We start from the raw sequence: 26,189 nt of genomic DNA on the forward strand, positions 1-26,189 counted from the left end.
AGGTTATTTTTATTTTTCTGTACAATAAATAAATACATCTGCTTTATGCCGCAGAATTACGCACTTGGCCAGCCTATAGAACGGGCACATTTTGGAGAGAATAGAGAATGTATGCACGCAAGAATCTGTAGGCTATTTGTGGCGGGTTACCAGCAAACAATGTTTAATGCATTAACTCAAGACGTCAAACGTTTTCTAAACAATAAAAACAGAAAGGATGCAGCAGGCAGCAAATGTAGAAGAGTCATTTCCAGTGGAAGAACAAAATGCTGAATGAAGCCCAAAGATATGAAGGCTTATCTGGCAAGTTGTTATTTTACTTGGCCAGCTTCACTCGCGGTCCGCCCGCGGGATCACGTGGTATCACGCGACTTTAATCTGTATTTTTCCAGTGACGCTGCAACGACGCTGCAACAACCCAAACAACCAGTAGATGTCTCAAGTGAGCAGGATGTCTCGTAAAAAGAAATGGAGCCTGGAAAACCCTACACAGACTTCACTACAGACTTTAGCAGACTGCTTTAGAAATAATTTAATAGCCAGAACTATGCCTGCCCTGCCCTAATAAAAAAATATTTGGTTAACTGCGAGTGAATCCCGTTTGCAGCCGTAGAAGAAACGCAGGACAAATTAAACATTCTGGTTTTCTCCGAGTGCAACGATGATAGACAGACATCATTTGGACAAAATCTAGAGCATATTAACCTCCGTTGCTCAGCCAAATGCCTTCCTGTTACGTCCTGTTAGGATTCTCTCTGCTGTAAATTTAAGAGCCTTTAGCCTTATGGACATTTTATTTTTGTTGACACTTTAAAATGGCCATTTATTGACATTTGTAATTTTGCATTGTTTATTGACACTTTTTTAGGGGAAAACCTAGGGGAGAACCGGGACGAATGAAACACTTTTAAATTAAACGTAATTTACAAAGACATCGTAAAAAACACTGAAAGTTATTTAAGGAGAAGTCGAACGTGTGTTTTGTTTCATTCGTCCCTCCTGGCTGGGACAAATGAAACAGCATGGGGGACGAATGAAACATCCTACAGCTTAAATTATGTAAACTTCCCACAACTTCAATATTTGACAATCAATATCATGAATGGTACTTCAAGTATGTGTTATTTTAGATAGATTGCTGCTGGGCTATATGTCTTGGTTCATGTCTGTTAACAACTCATTGCCGTCATGGTGAAGCGCGTATCTCGCGGTTGCATCCATTACAAACAAACATGCAATGTGAACGTCTGGGATTGGGGAGACCACTAAATGCTCTACTGAATGGGGGGCGCCTCCCCTCAAATTATTTGGCAACCCCCAGGGGAGGCGCGCCTCACAGTTTGGGTTTATATTTTATTGTACATTCAGAGACAAATAGATTAAACATTTTATCATGAATATATTGAAGGTTTTCAGTACACAAACACTTTCTTAACATCCTACTGATAAAAATAGCTTATTGTTTCATATCACAACAGAAAAAATACTACTATAAGAAAACAGAAAAGTAAAAAAAATACTGTATTTCTGAATACTGTATTTACTAATGGCCGCACACAGATATTACTGATGCAGATATTACTGTTACTATCACATCAGGCCTACTACACACTGTGTAGTATGATGTGTGCCTGCCTCTATGCTTGCTGATGCCCTGATAGAAGACCTGATTACCTGAATTTACCTGATTACCTGAATCTGCCCTAATTCTAGTATATCTCGATGTTTCAGCTGTTCAGCTGTTACTATGTTATTATTACCAGAGCTCTGGGGAAGGGCCACTGAGAGAGCGGGAGAGGAAGGGAGAGAAAAGGAGAGAGAAGAGAGAGAAGGTCTGTGATCGCACAGCAATACCTTTACAAACAGTGATATCATGCCTGTTTTTAAGCTCACACAAGCCCCAGTTCGAAATGTTTGGCGCAAGCACACATTACCACCATTCACCAACCCACCATTATAAAAATCCCACACCGGTGCAAAATTGTTAGCTTGGTGCACCAAGAAGACCATATACGGTTCATCACTGATCAGAAAGCATACTCACTTCTTAACTTTGTGTCCTCCTCCTTCTCATCGTCCCCTTCTTTTCTCTTCCCACTTTCTTTCCGCCAGAAAAGGCTGCTGAAGAATCCCCCACTCTGTTTCTGGGCACTTCCCCTTTTGCTTACCACCTTTTGCCCTGACCTAAGGACCTAAAGTACAGAAACAAAGCATTATGCACATGCACACATAATAATAAAAAGAGTAATCCCATAGGATTTGATGGAGGAGAAGTGAAGTCAACTGGACATTACACCCTGGTTGGCCTAATAGACCACTATGCTGCAATTAAAATGGGCAAAGTGTACCAAAAGGCTAGCCTGGAAAGCCAGCCCTTGTCTGGACTTGTTCCATTGAGAAGCAACTATGGCCGAACCAAAGCAGTTTGCACCAATCTAATTGTATGGGCAGGTTTCATTCAATGATTCAAAGATGAGCAACAATGCCTAGTCGATCATGTCACCTGAGCGCGGTTCAGTTGATTTTGTTTACACAAAAAGGTTGTTGTCTCTAGAGAAGCTATAGCCTACATATAGATGTCACTGTTGCGTCTGTTGTAGGCAACAATATAGCCTATGAGAGTGTAATAACTTGATAACTTGAAAATAACTTGTGTAATAACTTGATAACTTGAAAATGATCGAAAGCGAAACAAAACTAAAACAGCGAGAAGAAGGATGTTTTGGTTATGGATTCACAATATGCTATTTCGTTGTTCTAATTGGTTGCGTCTCATCCAATTGAGTCATTTTCACCGTGTTGGTTGAAACACGCCCTATAATAACATCCCACTAAAGCAGTATCAGACTCAAATTCTGACTAGAATTGAGTATGACTACATCAGGCTACCAAATGCATAGGAAGGGGAAAAAATGGGATGCTGAAAACATTAGCAAATATGGCCAACAACTGGCTTAATTAGCTTTAAATGAGCTTTTCACCTGTAATGGTCACCCATTAAAATTATGTGTTTTCCTTTGAGCATGTACTTATTGTATGATTATGAATTTCACTGTGTGAATAATAGTAATAATGTAAACTTAGATGAGTGATGCACATAAGATACCAGAACTGATGTAAACACACTGGTATAAAGGACTGATCAAAACAAGACAATTTCACTTGCAATTACCACAAACTGAGTGACCGTTCCAGAATATTGGGGGGAGGCTATCAAGGCACCTGTGACAACTCTCAAGGAGTTAAAAGCTTCAGTTGCTGAGATGGGTGAAACTCTGCATACAACAACTATTGCCCGAGTTCTTCACCAGTCAAAGCTCTATGGGCGATGGGCAAAGCTTATATAAAATCTCGAATAAAGTTTGCCCAAAAGTCTTAAGACAAATTTGCTCAACGCACTGGCAGCCAAATTTGCTTGTTTTCATGAGACGTCTTAAAAGAAGCAGTTTTTGCATTGAAGGCCCTGCAGCTTTGGCGTGATCTACCAGAGGATGTCAGATTAACCAAGTCATTAAGTCCCTCCTCAAAATACATCTTCATAGGAAAGCCTATCCTAGGTTTAAGTTTGACCATCTCTAAAGATTGCATTGACTATTATTTATAAATATTATTTGTTTTCCTTAAACTTGTATGACATTATGGAGTTATGATGTATTGTTTTACGCTAATCTAACCGTTTTACTTTTTATTTAAAAATAAATTACTTTAGTGTCTGCTTGATTTTGCTGCCTTTGTACAGCTGAACTTTGTAACTTAGCTTTTGAAAAGTGCTATATAAATAAAGATTATCATTATTGTTAACACTATAAAATATGTTCAGTAAATGCATGGATCGATGTAAAGCCTCACCTCCATATGGGCTTGTTGGCGTGCCATTGTAATGTTAAACACATCTAGAACTTTTTCCAGCTCCTGAAAAGAAAATAGAGATAAAACAGCATTTTGATGAAACACAGACATCCAAACACACACTATGCATAGTCTTTTGAAAGCAGTAATTGCTATCACATATTTGAACATACATACAAACACAAACATACTTAAATGTTGTTGACAGACATAATGATAGCCCAAGCAGAGAGGGTTAAAGCGGAGCGAGAGGCGCAAACGTTCGACAACTTCCGCATTCGATTATTGCAAGGGGGAGGAGGGAAAATCCCCCTTTATGCAGACCAGAATAAGCCCTCGCTGCACTAATGTCAATGGGAGACGTGGAATTTTACCAATAAATTGGTCATTATGTCTTTCTGGATTTGTTGAGGGTTTTTTGGAAACCTTTGTCATAATCTGTAAGTGTTTAGGATCATGTCTAGCCTAATAGTGTAATTTTTTAGGGTTCGGATTTGTAAAAAAAACCCAACTTAATATCAGACCATGCTGCTGTCAGTTACTGCCCGGTTGCTAGCAAGCTAGCTAGCCTCCTAGCTAAAGTAACATCAGAGACGGTTGATAAAGCTGTATATTAAGGATCTTTGGTAACATTTTAAATGGAGAAGTGCAATTTCTTTTGAATGACAACTAGCTGAATAACATTACTGACATTAGTTAAAGTGGATAGTTTATACTCAAGTGAACTTGCAATAGTATATGAAGTTTAAGCGAAGTCCTTCAACTATAGTCACTTGTTAGCGCATAGCTGTATTGCCATAGCTACTCCCATCCACTTGTATAGCGTTTTAGCATTCGCTAGCTAGCTAGCTCAGTTTACATGACTAATTAAATTATTCACATCATGTCCTAAAGAATGATTCATTGGTAGGGTTGGGTATCATTTGGTTTTTATCCGATACCGTGCTATCCGTGCTAAATCGATACTTTTAAAACGGTGCCGGTGCCGAAGCGGTGCCTGAACCGGTACTTTGTTTTTAAATTAAAATGGTCTAAAGCATGAATTGCTTTCTTTATTGATAAGACAAATTTGAACATGACATTGAACTGTTATATTCAATTTACTATCAATATCTCATTGTTCCTACGCATAATACATTTAAATGTTAAAACAGCTTGCCATGGATGCACACACAATGGTAAGCTCTGCTTTCAAGTTTACCCAGTGTAGGCGGTTTGCCATAAAGTATGTTAAAACCGCTTGCCATAGAACTGCCAGGTCATGGACAACTGCATTTTCAATCAAGCTAATCTAATAGAGACTCTACTTTCCAGTTAAGTCAGTGTGTTCCCAAATGCTTCAAGAAATGTCATGTCTTCTCCCATAACATGCAATAGTTTTGAACATGTTAGTCAAGTCAAGTCAGATTTATTTTTAAAGCGCATTTAACATGCACATAGTGCAATCCAAAGCGCTCCACAAACAAGACACATAACAACAAGACACAAGATGCCGGATGGAGCGGCGTAGTCGCCAGCGTACCCATGACATCAAGACAAGACAAATACATTTAAAAAATAACAAATACAAAAAATGCCGGATGGAGCGGCGTAGTCGCCATCGTACCCGTCACACCAAGACATACAGACAGACAACAAAACAAATAAACAAATAAAAAAAAGAAAATATATTTTAAAAGGGGAAAAAGTGATGTTAAAATTAGTCCAATTTCCAAACCAGCTGAAAATGTCCAAGGGCAATTATGATCCGTGAAAACTGTGCACAGAGCTGTGTCTTCACAACCGATGCAATGCCAACAAAGTTCTTTAGCAACTGACCAACCCGGTGAATTCACTGGCAGTCTGGAGATAACGTTAACGTTAGATGCTAGGCCTGCTAGACTGCAGTCTGGAGATGATGGAAGCACAGTCCAAAGTACTGAGCGATCGTGTAGATCTGCAATTCGGTGGACTTAACAGCGACCGTTTGTTGCTCCGTGAGAATGCAGCTCTTCACCGTTAACGTTAGTCTGCAGTTGGCAAGGCAGCTCGCAGGTTAGCATCAGCTCGGCGGCCACGGTAGATCTTTCGCAGAGTAGAGACTAGGTCCGGCTGTCCCGAGAGATCCCTTCGACCAGACAGTGAAGTGCACTGTTCACGGATGGATGGAAGGATATCAGAGGCCCAGTTAGTCTGCAGTTGGCATGGCAGCTCGCAGGTCAGCAACAGCTTGGCGGTATGTTAGGCTACATTATGTCTGTGTTGTAGATTCCCAGCGCTAGTAGGCATTTTAACAGCAACTATGGCTATGTGCTAACACCAGTCAGCTTTGTTTAATTAGCGATAACGTATGGAGATGGTTCCGTAGCCTCTTTGACAGCTCAGTGACATCAGGTATGTAACCTACATATTTAGGCCCACTGCTAGATTTTGACAGGAGCTTGTGATATCGCTTTAAAGTAAGCTACTTGGGCTCACGCAAGCTGTCAAACACTGTCCACTCGCCTATGTGGTGCACCCCTCTGGTTTATACATCCAGTGTTTATGTTAGCTAACTGTATCTGGATGTGTTGCTATCAGAGCAAGACGTTAAAGATGGCGCATTACGTGCAGTGATGCCTCGTATAAAAAAAGCACAGAAATCCCTGTTGTTATTCGATGCAGTTACTACCGTTTGCGTCGGCACCGGTGCCATATTAGAACCGTGTTTCAGTGCCCAACCCTATTCATTGGTATCATACATGATTATAGACAATAATACTGTGAACACAATTATGTTTATCTGCTCTTATTGCTTATTAAGAGAGAAAGTTTATTTAGTGACGTAAGGTGACACTCCCACTTATGCAGACCAGAACTGTCCCGTTTTGCTCCCATAGTAACAAATTACGTTGCTCTATCTTGCTAGTAATCAAGGATTTTTGGCCCAAGTGGATATGCATGATATCAGGGGGTCACACTAGCTGTCTACGTCACAAACGCATTACGGAAGAAAGTTTCAGTTGATGCTATGGTGGATAAATGTGCCCTTAGTTCTCACAAGTTGCCACAATGGGAAGGGAATTTCACATAAAGTGTCTGGTCGAGGGGATCTCTCGGGACAGCTGGACCTAGGCTACTCTGCGAGATCTAGAGACTAGATCTGCCGTGGCCGCCGAGCTGTTGCTGACCTGCGAGCTGCCTTGCCAACTGCAGACTAACGTTAACGGTGAAGAGCTGCAATCTCACGGAGCAACAAACGGTCGCTGTTAAGTCCACCGAAGTGCGGATCTACACGATCGCCCAGTACTTTGGACTGTGCTTCCAGTCATCTCCAGACTGCAGTCTAGCAGGCCTAGCTTCTAATATTAACGTTATCTCCAGACTGCCAGTGAATTCACCGGGTTGGTCAGTTGCTAAAGAACTTTGTTGGCATTGCATCGGTTGTGAAGACACAGCTCTGTGCGCAGTTTTCACGGATCATCATTGCCCTTGGACATTCTCAGCTGGTTTGGAAATTGGGCAAATTTTAACATCACTTTTCCCCTTTTTAAATATATTTTCTTTTTTTATTTGTTTATTTGTTTTGTTGTCTGTCTTGTATGTATTGATGTCACGGTTACGCTGGTGACTACGCCGCTCCGTCTGGCATTTTTTGTATTTGTTATTTTTTTAAATGTATTTGTCATGTCTTGATGTCATGGGTACGCTGGCGACTACGCCGCTCCATCCGGCATCTTTTGTCTTGTTGTTATGTGTCTTGTTTGTGGAGCGCTTTGGATTGCACTATGTGCATGTTAAATGCGCTTTAAAAATAAATCTGACTTGACTTGACTAAAGTGCTTGGTAAGTACTTAAGGAGAAAGTTGTAATGTCAAATGTGATATTATTTAAACATTGAGAGAACTGGCATACATATTGTCTAATGCTAATGCTTCTTATAGCAACTCATTTTTAAACTAGTTTGAGACCCCGTCTACACACATATTTTCATGCGGTTTGGCCTTTCATTTACACAAAAACAGGCTACTAGCCTAGAAATCTAGACGCACCCTAGCGGCAGCAAATTATATTTGCTGCCAAGGCTAGTCTAGCAACTCTCCATTGGCTTGTAAGCTCGAAAAATTAAACTTCTATCAGGCCAATCAAATCGTGTATAGAGTCGTTAGGCGGGCTTAACATAATGATTGATGGCAGAGTTGCAACGGTTTGGCTTGAATTCCCTGCTACTTGAAAACAAATAAGATAATGTTGCTGTTGGCGAACAGTGTGACACGAGTTAAGCTTTTATTAAGTTGGCAAAAGTTTGAACTAGCCAACTAGGAAACGCATGGGACTAGCGATGTCCTATTGTGTGCAGAGGGAATTTGAAAGACAACTGATTATCCCGCCCCTCGGACTGAGTACTGCGAACGGTGAGTGCCCAGACCCTACATTTTAATGTGGGTCTGGCTCATCAGGCTAACAGGCTACATCATGACTTGGCCAACCAACAGATGCAACTCATTTTGTGACTAGTTTCTATTTTGAGTGTAGTCTCCAAGGTCCTGGAGAAAGTAGTTCATGAACAATTGTATCAATATGCTGTGGATGCCAAACTCCTCTATGAATTCCAATCAGGGTTCAGACAGTCACATTCAACGGACTCATGTCTACTGTACCTAACTGACTTCATTAGGGGCGAAATAGATGTCGGCAAGCTATGTGGCATGATCCTAATTGACTTACAGAAGGCCTTTGATACGGTTGATCATAGCCTACTGTACAATAAGTTGTCAGCCCTGGGCATGTGCCCTTCCGCCTTAGGATGGTTTGTTTCCTACCTCTCGGATAGATCCCAAAAGACTGAATTCCAGGGTCATATATCCAATGAACTGGTAACCTGTGGAGTTCCCCAAGGGAGCGTCTTAGGGCCATTACTTTTTTTTAATCTACATCAATGACATGAAGTCCGCCTGCAATGAGAACTTGTTTTTATATGCTGACGATTCAGCTATTATAGCCTCCAACAAAAATGAGCTGGAGCTGCATGCCACTTTGCAAGAGGAATTCAGTAAGATCAGGGTCTGGCTATAAGACAATAAATTGTCTCTTCATGTGGCTAAAACTGAATTCATAGTGTTTGGCTCTAATCCAAGACTGTATAAGAAAGAGTTGTCCAGTATCAGCCTTGGTGGGCAGCTCTTCCCTGCCAAGCCCTCAGTGACCTATTTAGGATGCTGTTTAGACACTATATGCTACTATATTGCACATATCTGTACATGTTACTCCGGGTTCATTAACTAGGTTGTTGGTGCTTTGTTTTATGTGTAGAGACCTTGAGCAAGTTACTGACGAGGTTTGATGAACAATATTACTGGTAAAAAAAAATGCTATTTTGGAAGCGTTTCGCTCATGGCCCTTAGCTAATCCACTGTTTGCTACTTGGGGCTATAGTATACACCGGAGCAAGCTCTGTAGTGGTTGATCAACGAAAAATACTGTCTATACGGCTTATTTGATGTGTTTTAATACAGAAAAACACCCTTGGGTCAATTTTGGAATCTGGAATTACAATTTATACATTATATGCAAACCTTTATCTGTGTGTCCCGGTCACCCTTTGTTTTGCCTTGAATGAGATGGCTTTTGTAGATGACTCTGTATGCACGAAGATGCTGACGATGTTGTCTGATATGAGGCCAGCTCCACATCTCTTTCAGTCTTCGTATGTGTACTTCCAATATACTCTGAATACCATACTGCCACCTGGGTGTACAAAAGAAAATAATGTAGCAAAGGAGCATGAGGTATGTCTCATGTATCTTCATTGAAACTTCACATCAAATCAACAGTAACACATTTTTGCTTATTGTTTATTTTAACTCTTCAGTCCAATTTATGTTCAACTTTTTTTACTTGTCAATCTAATAATTTGATTCGTTTTTCTCCTACAGGGGGTTTATGAAGTAAGATGACTCATCTCAACTAGATGTACAAAATATGTTCATAATATGACCACATGGTAATGGGGAAAATAAAGTATGCTTCTCAACTTCTCTTGATCCCCTACTGCAACTCCTTGTAAACTAAGGGCTGTATTTTGGGCACCTGCGCATGGCGTAAAGTTCGTTTTTCACCCGCGCAAAGTTGAATTCGGTATTTTGCACGTTTATTTTTTAAACATCGCGCCCAGGGGTGTGGCAATTAACAACCTAGGGAGGGGCCTGGCGCGTTGTCTAAAAATCGATATCATACACCACCTAAACCTGGTCAGAAGTCAATGGTGAGTTGTTCATATGCTATTTTAAGAGCGCATGTCAACATTTACATTGGCAGGTGCACGCATCATCCTTCTATCATTCATGAACGCACACCAGCGCACGTCCATGCAAAGCATTACAAATTGCACAATTACAATGGGAAACATAATTAGAACAAAGATATTACGAAATACTGTACATCTCATGATGAGTAGTTATTCACCATCATTTGCAAATTGGTAATGACGGTTAAAAGTGATTAGGGGAGAGGCGAGAGACACGTATGGAGCACAGCTGAAGACGCACTGTCACGAGATATAAGCAACTCCTCTGCAGGATAAATGTTGTTTTATTCAGTCATTTGAGCAATATTAGGGTAAGTGTTGCTTTTTCCAGCCTATGTTTTCGGTGGTAACCCATTGTCAGTCAATAAAGAAAGTAACTGCATATAACTGTCTTGTCGTTGACTGACTCCTTGGTGAAGTTAGTTTCACTTTGCCAATGAGTTCAAATAATAGACGAGTGCAAATGCGTGAAGGCTATGCTAGGTTTTAGTAAAGCATGATTTAACAATGACTATTCCATACGGTCTCGCAAGCAGCCTCCTTCAAATGCGGCGTTGAATGCCAAAATACCAATGCATTTATTTGACATATCACGTGTTGCGCCGTTAAAGGGAATGACAGATATCATTCTCATTGGTTTAAAATGATGTTACGCCCCAAACACACCCATATCACTGATTAAAAAACCTAGGAACACCTTGTTGCGCCATGCGCTCCACTTTTTATAACGAAACCCCTCCCAATGTAAACTGGACAGCCTACTAAATTTGAATAGACTTTTGACGAGTGACGATGCACTTTAGAATGCCATGATAGGGCCCTAGAAGTCTTACATGCTCTCCCCTTGGTTGCTCAATGATTCTTGAAATAAACTCTTGCTAAGGTATACATACATGTTCAAATTTCAAATGTTCATGTTCAAACGGTTATAACCAGGCTTCTTATTTTTATTATTATCTATTATTATAATTATTATTCTGACAACTTTTTTCTGCGTCTAAACTTGAACCATTTAAAATACAATAGTGATGCCCGGGCCGACTTATGACCAGCTTATTGACTCGTGTGTCAGGCGGGTGCGGGTGAGATTTCCAGGTAATATTGCAGATTGCGGGTAGGTCGGCATCCCGTGAGGGAAATTTGGTCTCAGCATTTATCCCAATCCGTGAATTAGTGAAACACGCTCAGCACACAGTGAACACACAGTGAGGTGAAGCACACACTAATCCCGGCGCAGTGAGCTGCCTGCAACAACAGCGACGCTCGGGGAGCAGTGAGGGGTTAGGTGCCTTGCTAAAAGGCAGTTCAGCCGTGCCTACTGGTCGGGGTTCGAACCTGCAACCCTCCAGTAACAGGTCCGAAACGCTAACCAGTAGGCCATGGCTGCCACAGTATGGGCCAATCTCAATTCTCTATTTTACCCCTTCCCCTTCCCCTTGGTTTTGCGCGTGCCCATGAGACAAAGGGCTTTCTCAATTCTCATTTCGATCGAGGGGTAGGGATAAGGGCAAGGGGTAGATACCCCTTAAAACCAAGTAAGATCGGGAGCTTACTTGAAACCAAGGGGTACCCACAATACACTGCGCAACCGGCAACAATGGCGGCCAGATCTTTTCGAGAGTCCCATAAATGTAAGTATTTTCAGCTGAAATAATTGATTTAAAATTTACGACAGTCTTGTTTTGTGCTCTAAACAGTCCTGTACATATATACTTGCAACCATATTCTTAATTGAAACTTTTTTGAAAATCGCTAGTTTTCTAAGCTAACGTTACATTGCTGAGTGCACAACAATCCTGCATTTCTCTGACTAGCAATGAACTCCATGCATGTCTAGTTTACTAAACTCAATTAGCAGCGAATTCCGTTTGATATCAGTGTAGACAACTAAAGACATCAATACGTGCTTTACATATATCGCCCTTTATCACACAGGGACGCCGGAGGAAACACGGCAGCTGATACGTTTTCGGCACGAAAATATAGTAGAAAATACGCTGCAAAGCAAATGTGGGAGTGAGTCATGCGTTCAATGTTGTAGCCATTCATAATTGTATTGTTGTTATTGTAATAATGTGTAATTCATTCGTGTTCATGCACCTGTACATTGTTGTTGGTTATGCTACAGGACACTGATTACAGAAATGGGGTTGGAGGGAAGGGTCACTGGCCAACAGGCCTCAAAGAAGTGGGAGAACTTGAAACAAAAATACAAAGTATGTGATATTCCATTAAAGAAAACCTTACATTGTCAATGCAGGGCAATGAATGCATAATGTATTTGTTATTATTTACTTTTGTGTGTGCTGTGTGTCCTTCCAGGAGCTAAGAACTCCTTTGGGTCACATTGAGAACATTGGGTCAGGAACAGACAGGGGGGAAGTGACCGCTGCGACCTGGCAGTATTATGAGGAGATGCATGAGGTCTTGGGTGACAGGCCCTCAGTCAACCCTCCTGTGGTGGTGGCCTCCTTTTATGAGGATCCCACACCAATCCTCATGGTATGTAATGCAGTATAATATATATAGCAACATTATAGTAACAGAATTTGTGGATTGTAATCAAGATATCTTGTTCCGTTAGGAGATTGTTGAGCCCTCATCTGCTGCCAGCACCTCTGCACCTCAGTCTCAGCCCTCTACCTCTGCACCTCAGACCTCTATCTCCTCACCTCAGTCTCGACCCTCTACCTCTGCAGCCATGTCTCACCCCTCTACCTCTGCCATGGATAGCCCCCCCAACTCCCTCACCCAAAAAAAGAGAAAGAGGAACAACCCTGTCCTTGATTACCTCACTGAGGAGTCACATAAAGAGCAGAGGCGCCATGAGGAGAGTGAGGCCAAAACAGAGAGGTTCTTGAACCTCTTTGAAAAAATGGTAGATAAGCTGAAGTTTTGTTTTTTGTTTTATGTTTGCTATTTGCACATTCTCAGTTTTATACATTTCAGTGCCTTGTTTTTTATACTTTTCAGTGCCTTTATAATATATGTGTGTCATTTAAGTTATTTTTGTAATGGTTCTGTGTTATAATATATTTTTTATATAATGCATTTGCCCGTTGTGTTCATTTTATTGGGCAATAAAGAGATTTTGGTTAACAAAGACATTGTTTCTGAACATCAATGAAATTCAAAACCGTAATAACTGAAAAAGATACAAAACACCATGCAGTGTGTATAAAAAATATTTATTGCAAACAGACAGTACTAAGTAGTACGCAGATTAGAACATCTGCATTCATATTCACCACCTCCATCAAAAAGGACATAAGATAACTACAACATATTTACATGCATATGACACCTCATGTTCATGGAGCTTGCACATTGCCTGAAACTAGGGCAGCCAGTCTGTTTCTTATGTCATTCGCAGAGGTTTCGTTGTATGCCATTGGTTCATGGGGAGGTTGGGGGTCATACCTATCCCTTAAAATGTCTTCATCTGGAGTCAATGTGTCACCATTGTCCATACACACATTGTGCAAGAATGCACAGGAAGCAATTACCTGTGGTGCAAATGTGGGCTTCACCTCCACAGCTCTGAAAAGTGTTGACCTCCACCTGGTCTTCATCATGCCAAACGCCCTTTCAATTATGCTGCGCCCCTTTGAGTGATAGTGGTTAAATCGCCGCTGTTCTGGTCCCTGCACTGGCTCTTTGAATGGGGTAATAAGGCAAATTGGAGTTGGCAAACAGGGATACCCACCATCACCCAGAATGATGTAACCCGTTGGAGGATACCATCCCGCGGTATAAAAACTGCTGTTTTTCATGATGCGTGTGTCATGAACAGACCCCGGGTACCCCACATAAATGTCCAGAAACCTGCCATTCGAGTCACATATTGCCTGCATGTTGATGGAGTAAAAACCTTTATAGTTCAAATAATCTAATTTGTGATGATGTGGAGGTTTTATCCGTACGTGGCTGCCATCAATTGCTCCAACCACATTGTGGAATGCAGGGGTTCGTGAAATGTCTGCAAATCCCTGACCAACTGCAAGCAGGTCCACTGTTGCAGGGAAGCGGATTGCTCTACCTAGATTGTCCCATATGTTCTGGGCCACTTTGTGGACGAGGCGGTGAACTGTAGGCTTTGGAACATTAAAGACACGGCCCACCACCCTATAAGAGAGTCCATGTGCCAGCCAAAAGGTGTATATGAGCACTTCCATCTCAATACCCCAGCCATGGTCCTGCTCCCTTTGCAAAAGCCTCATTAAACTGTGCATTGCTCTTCTAGCTAGGATGCAATTCATGAAAATTGGGCACTTCTGGACAAGTTTTAGATTTTTGGCAGGGTGATACTAGATTTAAATGGACTTAAAATAAGAAAAACATATCAAAATTGGATTCCTTGTATCAAACAAAGTAGAGAAAATACATTATACAACAATTTAAGACTAGGAAGCTGAGATATAACCTTTTCTCTTTTCGGCGGGGGCCATTTTGGATTTTATGGATAACTGCCACTAGGGGGGCCACCCCAACTTGTATCCATGAATTTTTGAAAACCTTAGGCCTATACCTAACACCCTGCCAAAAATCAAAAACTTGTCCAGAAGTGCCCAATCTTCATGATTTTTCACATATTCCTTCCCAGCTATTCTGTTTAAGCGGAAATCCTGTTTCAGCTCAGTCTCTACATCGAACCATATGCGCAGTATAGGCAGGTTGGGGTTTATGGTACAGTATCTTGTTGGAGCACCAATCTGGAAAAGAAAAACATCACACCATTAATGGGCTGAGTTGGAAAAATGTTTGCCCATTCAAACTAGCTGTTTACGTCTCCCCTCCCCCACAACAAAGCACATAGTGGCTACAGTTACATCTCCCCTCCCCCCGTACAAAGCACATAGTAACTAATGCATGATCCAAATACATCGATATGACCTTAACATATAGCTAACAGTCATGTCAAAATATTACGTATACACATAGATATTTATTGGGTTCGTATTACAATAGAAGTCCATGTAATTTACGCGTGTCCAGCGTCAGCTACTGTGTTGGGTTAGTTTGGCTAACGTTAAATACAGTTGTTTACAAATTGCAACTAATCCATACATACCATAAGCTGATTCACCAGCAGTCGTAGGCGTTGCAGAGCTCTTCTTCTCCTTTGATTTCTGCGATTTGTTGCAGACAATCGCAAAAAAATAACTATAATCCACGCAATGACATACACACACTTGCAGACAGCATCTTGAAGTTTGTGATCAACAATTGTCTCCTCTGGTGATGTGCAGCCAGCTAGCGACGATGTATGATGGCGTAACCGTAACGAGTGTTGTCTCAATTCATAGGGGTGTGTTGTTACCCCTAGCCCTTAACACTCTGTTTCAAGGGCCAAGATGTAGGGGGAGGGGAAGGGGCAAGGGGAAGGTGGAGGGGTAAAATAGAGAATTGAGATTGGCCCTATGACTGTCTTGTTGTTGACTGACACCATGGTGAAGTTTCACTTTGCCAATGAGTTCAAATAATAGACGAGTGCAAAAGCGTAAAGGCTATGCTAGGTTTTAGTAAAGCAAAAAAAGGTTTAGTGGAATGACTGTTCCATACGGTCTCGCAAGCAGATTCCTTCAAATGTGTCGTTGACTGTCAAAATACCGATGCATTCTTTGACGTCGCGCTTTGCGGCGTTAAAGGGAAAGACAGATGTCATTCTCATTGGTTTAAATTATGTTAAGCCCCAAACACACCCATGACTGATTAAGACACCTAGGGCCCTATCATGACATTCTAAAGTGCATCGTCACTCGTCAAAAGTCTATTCAAATTTAGTAGGATGTCCAGTTCACATTGGGAGGGGTTTCATGGCGTAACAAGATGTTCCTAGGTCTTTTAATCAGTCATATGGGTGTGTTTGGGGCGTAACATCATTTTAAACCAATGAGAATGACATCTGTCATTCCCTTTAACGGCGCAACGCGCGATATGTCAAATAAATGCATCGGTATTTTGGCATTCAACGGCGCATTTGAAGGAGGCTGCTTGCGAGACCATATGGAATAGTCATTCTTAAACCATGCTTTACTAAAACCTAGCATAGCCTTCACGCATTTGCACTCGTCTATTATTTGAACTCATTGGCAAAGTGAAACTAACTTCACCAAGGAGTCAGTCAACGACAAGACGGTTATATGCAGTTACTTTCACTATTGACTGACAATGGGTTACCACCGAAAACATAGGCTGGAAAAAGCAACACTTACCCTAATATTGCTCAAATGACTGAATAAAACAACATTTATCCTGCAGAGGAGTTGCTTATATCTCGTGACAGTGCGTCTTCAGCTGTGCTCCATACGTGTCTCTCGCCTCTCCCCTAATCACTTTTAACCGTCATTACCAATTTGCAAATGATGGTGAATAACTACTCATCATGAGATGTACAGTATTTCGTAATATCTTTGTTCTAATTATGTTTCCCATTGTAATCGTGCAATTTGTAATGCTTTGCATGGATGTGCGCTGGTGTGCGTTGAATGATAGAAGGATGGTGCAACCACTTGACATGCGCTCTTAAAATAGCATATGAACAACTCGCCATTGACTTCTGACCAGGTTTAGGTGGTGTATGATAGCGATTTTTAGACAATGCGCCAGGTCCCACCCTAGGTTGTTAATTGCCACACCCCTGGGCGCAATGCTTAAAAAATAATCGTGCAAAATAACGAATTCAACTTCGCGCCGGTGAATAACGAACTTTACGCCATGCGCTGGTGACCCAAAATACAGCCCCAAGGAACACCTTGTTGCGCCATGCGCTCGACGTTTGATAAAGAAAACACTCCCAATGTGGACCGGACATCCTACTAAATTTGAATGTGCTTTTGACTAGTGACCATGCACTTTAGACTGTTATGATAGGGCCCATGGTCACTAGCAAATAGCTCAATTAAATTTAGTGGGTTGTCCAGTCCACATTGGGAGTGGTTTTGTTTTCAAACGTTAACAAACGTCGGGCAAATGGCGCAACAAGTCGTTCGTATGTTTCTATGGACAATGTTAATGAAGACAATGTTAATGAAGACAAAGGAGTGAATGGCGGAGAAATTGAGGAGAGCCAGGCAATTCAGCGAAGTAATTCAGCAGCCAACGAGAAGGACCGAGAGTAATAGCCTATATGCACAGTTTCTTCCTGGTTACGATAAGCCAGGTCATTCATTTCCGGTCGTCAGCTGTGCTTTCTGTCAGTCAGAGCCGTCAAATCAATGACTTTCTACATTCGTTGCCTTCAAGACTTACCCCGTGTCACTATCAACGATGTACACCGTCTTATTAAGGCATACTCAACCATGGCATTAAGGAAAACTGACTTAAGCTGTAGGCCTACATAACCAGCTATATTCATGACTATGAAGGTACAGTGGGTACTAGTTAAAAATGGACACTTCACTCACGAAAAACGTGATTCACGCAGCTACGTGAAATGTAAGTACAACTGCAGCCGCTTGGGGGCAGCATAAGTCCGCTGTGGCGTTCAGCGGTCGAACCGGACGGAGCGTTCGACAGCAAGGGCTGTGATTGGGCGAGTTTTCAGTGTGTTGTTTGCCGGTGTTTTTAGCAGCCCCTGCAACATGCTGGTCCACTGTAGCCTATAAGCTTTGTACATAATGTCAAACATAGTTTTGGATTCAGTGGCAGGATTTCTTGATTGTACAGTGCCTGTCTGTCAGTAATGTTTTAAAATGAGAGCTTCGTCAGCTTAACCTGACTCTCGCCAGATGAATTTCGTTCCGCTTAGCTCCACCTAGCTTCACTCACATCCATCTGGGACCTCTTCCATTGAGAGTGATTTCTGCAGCAGATTTTATGGTAAAGCCAATCAAGACGCAGGGCGGGAGTTTCATAGATGTGACATAGCGTAGAAGTGACTGTGAGACTGTTATCAGCGTCACGGGTTGGCTTCGATGTGAGTGGTTGAAGTAGCACGTCAATAGATGACGGACAAGTGGCTTATTCAATCATATGCAAGCATTTTTTGATTAGGCCCAGCCTTCTGAAGCAACACTCCAATGGATTGCTCCCAGATGGATGAGTGGAACGAAATTCATCTGGCGAGAGTCAGGTTATCTTCAGCTGGGAGTAGGCTACTTTGTCGGCAGTCATGAGAAGTTTGCTTGCTAACAGAACATTAATATGCTGCCGAGAAACCTTGTGAATAGTTCTGATTTTTTTTACTACACTAACGAGGTTGAAATATAGCCTTTGCCTACAGCATCTCCTTAACAGTAATGTTAACAAAATGACAGCATTCATATGACAAAGGAAAATTCGTTCACTCAAGGCTGTGCCACAGCAATCGGTGTACAGTCCTACCCAATACTCGATGCAGCTAGCGTTGTCTGATGGTCGAGTGGGTTAATGCACATATTTCCAGAACAGGTCTGCAACGTTCAGGCAGTCCTGAGTTTGAATCCAGGCAGGAATAATGGTGCGACGTTTTTCTATAGAAATCTTTTTATTGAATCAAAGTTGTAGCCTACTACAGACAGTCGATGAGGTGTTCTGAAGTAGGCTTAGGCTGGCCTGGGCGTAGGCTACATTGAAACTTCTGCGGGGTAACGGGAGCATTTGTTTCTAAAACATAACTTGTATCTTTCCATTCCAACCATTATTAGGCCTAGGCCTATTTTTATCTTTTTTTTTTTTTTTTTTTGCAAGGTGTTGCTCCTGGCAAGACTTATTTATAAGACGTTTGGTGATTAATTGATAGCTGTTTTTGGGACATGTTAAACTTTCTTTATAATGTGCGCATATGGGGAGTAAAACGACTTGTTGCCGTTTTGGGACATTAAGCTACGTTAAGCTTTTTCACGTTAAGGATTTTATGTCCTTAATTTATTTATATATTTAGGCTACTAGCGCAAACCCTGGATACTTTTATTGCCACACAATAATATTGGTGGTATTTGTTGTTACATTAGCTTCAGAAAGCACCACTTCAGAAAGCTGCATTGCTTGTGAAAGAAGGGGGTGGGGTAGGGGGTCTTGCAGCCAAGTGTCGGACAAATCGAGAGAACAGTGAAGGAGTGGCCGATCCTGGAGCTCCGTACAGTAAAATGTGAGCACAAGTCTGGCACAAACCGACAAAACAGCGAAGGAATTGTCAATCCAATCCAATTGCAATCGTTTTTTTGCCTTTTTTATTCATGCACATTACAACTATAGACTATATTACTACGATAGAGATAGCCTATAATATAATAGAGAAATATAACAGTTTAAATGTGAGCTAGTGAACGAGAGTGAAAGGACCAGCATGCCAAGCAGCATTTTCTATTATTATTTTCTGTTATATTATAAGCTTTCTATAGATCATTTACTTAAGTAGGCCTATAGCCTTCTGTAGCCTAAATTGCCAGACTACAGGAGAGTCCTGTCCCCTTCTTTCACAGCAGTTCAGCTTTTTACTTTTAACTTGCAGGTCTTCCTAGCCTGAATGGTAGGCTAGAGGAAGTGGGGGGAGTGGGGTAAGATGGGATGACCAGAGCCGTCTTCGCTGGAGCTGGACTATGGGCTATGGACTAAGCCTATGTGCAGAGTTCCTGACGCAAGAAAAAGTGTGTGGTCTACCATGAAAGCCTTATCCCTCACCCGTGCATCCTAAATGGAAAACAGACTATACCATTATGTCATTATAAGACTTAGTTTTCGGTCTTTGACTGATTTTATGGAAACGATTGGGAAGAACATTTGTTCTATTCAGAAAGCATATCTTCTATCGTCTTTCCAGGCGCACACATCTCTCCAAAATACCATGGCAACTGATTTAGCAGAATGAGTTGTCCAAAATGTCTAAATCAGTTTTCACTTGCATTATTACAAGACCACCCGCCATCATCTTCACGAACAGAAACAATCAAATAAATAAAAAAGGCTACACAGTTCAAAAAGGGCTTCAACTACTACGTTTTTCATTTAACTATTTCTGTTACCCCGTTACAGCCTTCAACAACAGTGGGACTTCATATGGATCAGACGCCAACTCAGTCTCTGCATTTATCCCAATCCGTGAATTAGTGAAACACACTCAGCACACAGTGAACACACAGTGAGGTGAAGCACACACTAATCCCAGCGCAGTGATCTGCCTGTAACAACAGCAGCGCTCGGGGAGCAGTGAGGGGTTTGCTCAAGGGCACTTCAGTGTAGTGTGTAGTGTCTAGTATACAAATAGTAGTGGCAGAACTCCCAAGTGCCACCTGGTGGTTGTTTGGGTCAACTGCATTTTGTGCCATTTTTGCCGAGAATATGGTGCGCGATTCGTGCGTGATTCTTAACTGATATCCACTGTGAGTGTACAACCTTACCGTTAACCTAACGTTTACGTCAATTCTGATGTTCTGCGAGAGTAGCGTTACATAGCATAACGTTAACGTTTACAATATAACACCTATTGGCACTGAAATGTATGTGAGCTTTGATATAAACAGGATGGCAGTCATAAAACTTATGTGTTAAAGCTATGTTGTTACACTCGCGTAAGCTAACGTAATGTCGCTACACTCACTGATAACGTTAATGTTTTTGTTTCTTAGTTTCTGACAAGAAAGAGTCAGGTGAGGTGTCTGTGAGGTCAAGCTGCTTCAGGTCAATAAGTAAAAGTGAGAGACCACACAACTTAAGTGTAGGGAAATGAGAGCAGGTTCAGTGCAACATACACACAAGCACACACATAAAAAAACACACGCACACACATGCACACACATAGACACACAGTAGACATGCATGCATGCATCCGTACACACACATGCACATGCACACAAACACACATAAACACCAACACACGCACGCACACACAAACTTACCACTGCCTGGCATTTGTATGGACCGGAACATCTGGCCGAAACTTTCTATAAGGAGCATTCTTCGCCATGTAGTCAAAGGTCTCAAGCAGTTCCACCATGGTCAGGTACTGTTCATATCCACACACACAGACCCACACTTATGAACATTGTCGCACAAATTAAGATTTTGAGCTGAATGTGAGCCCAAATGAAAGCTACTGAATTGTACAGGCTTAATGAGATTGCAGGTGATCTCATTTTAGTACAAATGTGACAGGAACAATGTTCAGGAGGAGGAATGTGTTACAGTGTTCAGTTATGCACATTGTGTATGTTTAAATGTTCTGTTTGTATACATATACGTTGCGTCTGTCTATGTGGAAGTGCATGAGAGGCAGATATTTTGTGGTTGAGCAGCAGGGTGTACCTGATATTTGGTCATCTCAAGAGCAATTTTGTCAACCTCTAGATGCAGGGTAACTCTTGGTGTCTTCAGCTCCATCTCTGCATTTGGGTTGATACAGATTTTTGCTGTGGCAAATAGAGGTTTAAATACTGCAACAGATAAAATAAAGATAGTTCATGTCATTACAAAAACAACCCCAAACAAGCCATGTAGTATCCAATGTATCAACTGATCATTATTATCACTTCCAACGTACTGTACTGAAATTCTTTCAGTCCCTGGTCCTTGGTGCTGATCCCAGCTTTTAGCATATCCTACAAATATAAAACAGTCATTGGGGGGGGCCTTAAGATTACATACAATATCCAATCCAAACACTACCCAGTAACCTGAATTATGATGTAGCTGTTTACTATTACATTTTGGTATAACAACATATACACAAGAATTAAAATAATGCACAAAATACAAATGAATGAATAGAAGTATTATATATCATGTGATATTCACTAAATATCAGAATACAGGTATATGGATGTACACAGATTACATAAAAGTACGTTCTGTGTCTCAATTGAGTCATTCCGTGTCAAATTAGATAAGGTTGTTGCAGCACCATCTCAGATTTTGCTCAAACCTTGTCTAACATGAATGGGTCCCAAAACCTAGGCTTGCAAAATATTTCTGTTCTAATCATGTCTTCATATTATTTGCAGTCCTTATTATTTGCACGGTGCACCAATAATACAAAATAATTGTGATACCCTGTAATTAAAAATGTCACAATACCTAATTTTATTAGTAGCGATACTTTTAAGAAAAAAAAAACTGGTCTATAGCGAAAAGATACATGGTCACAGCGGACAGCGGAAGATATATGGTCACGAGATGTAAGCAGCAACTCCTCTGCAGGATAAATGTCCTCAGGATTTTTATTTAGTCATTCGAATATTATTGAGGTAAGTGTTGCTTTTTTCAGGCTGTTTTCAATGGTTACCCTTTGTCAGTCAATAGTGAAAGTAAATAACTGTGTAGAACTGTTTTGTCATTGACTTTGAGACCACGGTGAAGTTAGTTTCACAAAGTTAGAGTAAAGTTGGAACAGGGATTCGACTAAACCTTGCTTTACTAAAACCTGTGACTAGCAGAGTATAGCCTACATGCATTTTGCCAGTCATTAGAATTCATTTGAAACCCAGTATCACAAGGATTTGTTGTACTGTCACGTTTGGTATCTATTATTCGTGCTGGGGTTGGAGGAGCTGGTAGGGGGACAGTTGATAAGTGTTCTTAACAGTCTTCTGTAATAAAACTCTGGGTTCGCTAACTACGTTGTTGGTGCTTCGTTTTGTGTGTAGGGACCAGTGTTGGTCAAGTTACTTGGAAAAAGTAATTAGTTACGGATTACTGATTACTTTTTTTCAAAAGTAATTAGTTACTTTACTGATTACTTATTTTCAAAAGTAATTAGTTACTTTACTAATTACTTTACTTAGTTACTTTTCAAAAACACACTAGCTATACACAACCTGAATACGCTTTTTTAAAACTTGTTTTTATTAGTTTCAATCTTAACTATGCACATTGCATCAAACAAAAATATGCATATTCCAGCACATAAAATAAAAATCTTTTTGGTGTGTATACTCCTTCATTCGAATAGATGTAAATAAAATACAGCAATAAAATAATTAAAACCAAAAGTCTCTATTAGCATTTACATATTTTAACAGTTGCAGTGCGGAGAGGAGTAATGCATTTACCAAAACAGAAAATGCTGTTGCATGCCACATTTAGGCTGTTCTAATGTCAAAGTAGAGTGTTTGAACTGTGTGTGTGCAGTGCCGCTGCTGGCTATTTTGGTGAAAAAAAAACAGAACTGTTTTGTGCCGCCGCCCCCCAAATAAATAAATAAATACAATTATATTAGGGGTTTGCACGGACGAAATGCGTCTAAGATGCAAAGGCATAAAGGGCAGGACTTGGACCACAAGAAAAGGTGCGATATTTTGAGAAATTACGGCACAGATCCATATGAGTTGGGGATTTACTTCAGTGCCTAATGCTTTCTAATGAGGCGAGCATCTCCAATATGGCGACGTCCAGATCTGATGACACGCCAGGCAAACCCCTAATTGTAATAAATATTATTACTATATACTCCCGCACTCCATGTTGCACACGTGTGTCTGTTGTTTACATCTATGTCGCGCAGCTATACGTCATTGTCACGAGTTAGTCTCACAAAGCAAAATCCATACGGCAAAATCCCAAATAATTTTACTGTCTATGGCAAAATCACAGTTTAGTAACGCAGTAACGCAGGCTGCTTGCAGGAAAGTAAAAGTAATCTAATTACTGTTTTTGCAATTGTAATCCCTTACTTTACTCGTTATTTGAAAAAAGTAATTGGATTACAGTAACGCCTTACTTCTAACACGTTACTGCCCATCACTGGTAGGGCCCCTGAGCAAGCTACTGATGAAGTTTGGTGCTGTTTTGAACAATATTACTAATTAAAAATGCTATTTGGGAAGCATCTAGCTCACCGCCCTTAGCTAATCCACTGTTTGTGATTTGGGGCAATAGCGTATATCGGGGAAAGCTCTGTAGTGGTTGATCAACGAAAAATACAGTCTCTACGGCTAATTTGATGTGTTTTAATGCAGAAAAAGACCCTGGGGTCAATTTTCGCCGGTGTTACACTTTAACTAGTAAGTATGTCGTAAGTTTTGGTATATTATTAGGTAATTACCATTAACCATTAATTATTAGGTTGTTAAGTAACAAAAGGGTAAGTATAGAGAAACTACATGTGAGATACTGAGGATCACCTAAACTATTACCAATAAATTACATTATTGAAAAATGACTACAGGTAAGTACAGAGAAACTACAGAATTAAATACCAAGAAAAACTTCCACTATTACCTATCAACTCTTACTAAGAAACATGTAGTTGTGAACGGTTTAATAAAAATTATATTAACCATGATTCCATACCACTGCACTACAACACTTTTCAGTGTCATATAAGTCTGAAATAATTTTGATAACCCTAAGTAAGTTCTTGCTTGGTAAAAAATAAACACTGTAAAAATCTGCCTGACTGTGCTGCAAAACAAATGATTGGTACTGTAATTACAGTTAAATACCTTGATGTGATCTCCTCCTATTTATTTGATATTTATTTGATAACTATGTTCATAGCTCAGGTATGGAAGAAATATGCAATAAGCAATATTACGTGCACAAAAATACTATGATGGATGCTTGGGCCGTTTAGCTTGTATCTTGGTGTCTCTTGGTGTCACCAATCTGCAAAGTGCACATTTTATTATTATTATATATCACATTAAGACAATGCACGGAGGCACTCATGTCCTCTGGCAAGTGTCTTTTAACCCTTAGAACCCGATTGACGCTAAGTGCATCAAAAAAACACACCCTTTCTTCTCTCTTACATTGCTCTGGAACTGTTCATCGCAGCGAGATGAAACCTTTATTGTGTGACAGAGCAGAGGTGGGGCTTTCCAACGAGACTTGTCTGTACGATCAAGTATGAAAATGTAAAAAAAAAATCATGAAATTAAATCAAATTGCATCATATTTACAGTCTATACTTCTCTGCGTTCACCTGCGCACCCATTACTCTCGTTTGAATTACTCACGAACCCGTGATCGCAGATATGGCAAGCATATCAGATGAAAGACGAGATACAGGGCTATCCATTGGTACCATGTATATCGATCCTTCTGGCTTATAAAAACAGACGAAGTGACTGCAAAATAATAACGTTATGTACACAAACCAACGCTGCACCCATTACTCTCGTTTGAATTACTCGGACCCGTGATCGGATAGATATGCCACGCATGTCAGATGAAAGAGGAGACACAGAGCTACCATTTGATACCAAGTACATATTTCTGGGTTATAAAACAGATGAAGTGACAGCAAAATAATAACTTCATTAGCTGGACTTACCCCATGTTTTTGTCTGTTTTTGTGGCAAAGCATGTTTCACTAGTTCGCCCGTCGGCATGATTTCTATACTGAGTGAATAAGCTAAGCGCGTGTTTGGCATGGTAGCTGGCCATGGTCATGGAATGCCTGAAGCGGAGATCGCGATAGAGCGATGGCCGCTTGCACCCCCCAGTGTAAGGAGGATGCGTAACTGGGCTATCAGTGAAATGGAGGAGTAAGGGGAGGAGGGATAATTTTGCGAGCGCTGCGGCGTGTGACGTATAGATAAGGAGGCTGGCTTAAATACCCTGGCGGCGGAAGACAGGTGAGTTAATTGTTGTCAATCATCCCTAAGGGCTCCTCCCGAACTTTGTTTAGAAAACATAATTTCACTAGTTCGCCCGTCGGCATGATTGCTACAGTATACTGAGTGAATAAGCTAAGCGCGTGTTGCTGCGCATGGTAGCTGGCCATGGTCATTGATTGCCTGAAGCGGAGATCGCGATAGAGCGATAGCCGCTTGCACCCCAAAAAGAGCAGAAAGGAAGGCCACTACCGAAATTACATTTGCGCTTGCTTAGCAAGTCGTAGATCCACTAGATGGAATGGATGTACAGTAGGACTGATAGGCATCTGTGGACCAACGGCTCAGTATTTGATTGCTGCTCTGGTAGGACAATGCATGCAGCTGTAGTAGCAGCTCCTATCCTGAATGCACAGAGTAGCGGCCTGCGGGAACCGGATTTAACAAGGATATATATTAGAGTCTGGAACCTGTGACGAGTGATGGGTACCGTTCATCTGAGATGAAGAGAGCGGGCTAGTAGCGATGCTGAGCTGACCGATATGAGATGTAGTGTGATGGGTATGAAAGCTGAGGATCTGAGGCAGAGTTGGATATTGTCC

General features: G+C 41.1%; 1 protein-coding gene across 3 annotated transcripts in view; it reads right to left on the reverse strand.

Moving 5' to 3' along the window:
• The window catches only part of vps13c (vacuolar protein sorting 13 homolog C), a 511,929-nt gene that overhangs the window by 373,194 nt on the left and 112,546 nt on the right, over positions 1-26,189 (reverse strand). For all 3 annotated transcript variants that reach the window (XM_076287956.1, XM_076287955.1, XM_076287957.1), the window contains 6 exons: positions 21,573-21,630; positions 21,338-21,465; positions 20,932-21,038; positions 9,384-9,555; positions 3,850-3,912; positions 2,045-2,192 (listed from right to left, as the gene is read on the reverse strand). In XM_076287956.1, the coding sequence (XP_076144071.1) occupies positions 2,045-2,192; positions 3,850-3,912; positions 9,384-9,555; positions 20,932-21,038; positions 21,338-21,465; positions 21,573-21,630 (676 nt within the window). The remainder of the gene's footprint in view (positions 1-2,044; positions 2,193-3,849; positions 3,913-9,383; positions 9,556-20,931; positions 21,039-21,337; positions 21,466-21,572; positions 21,631-26,189) is intronic.

Source organism: Alosa pseudoharengus, unplaced genomic scaffold (genome assembly GCF_046254945.1).
Source record: "Alosa pseudoharengus isolate Yale_2024_CS ecotype anadromous, Long Island Sound unplaced genomic scaffold, YU_APseudo_1.1 YU_APseudo_1.1_scf_16, whole genome shotgun sequence".
NCBI classification, from domain to species: Eukaryota; Metazoa; Chordata; class Actinopteri; order Clupeiformes; family Clupeidae; genus Alosa; species Alosa pseudoharengus.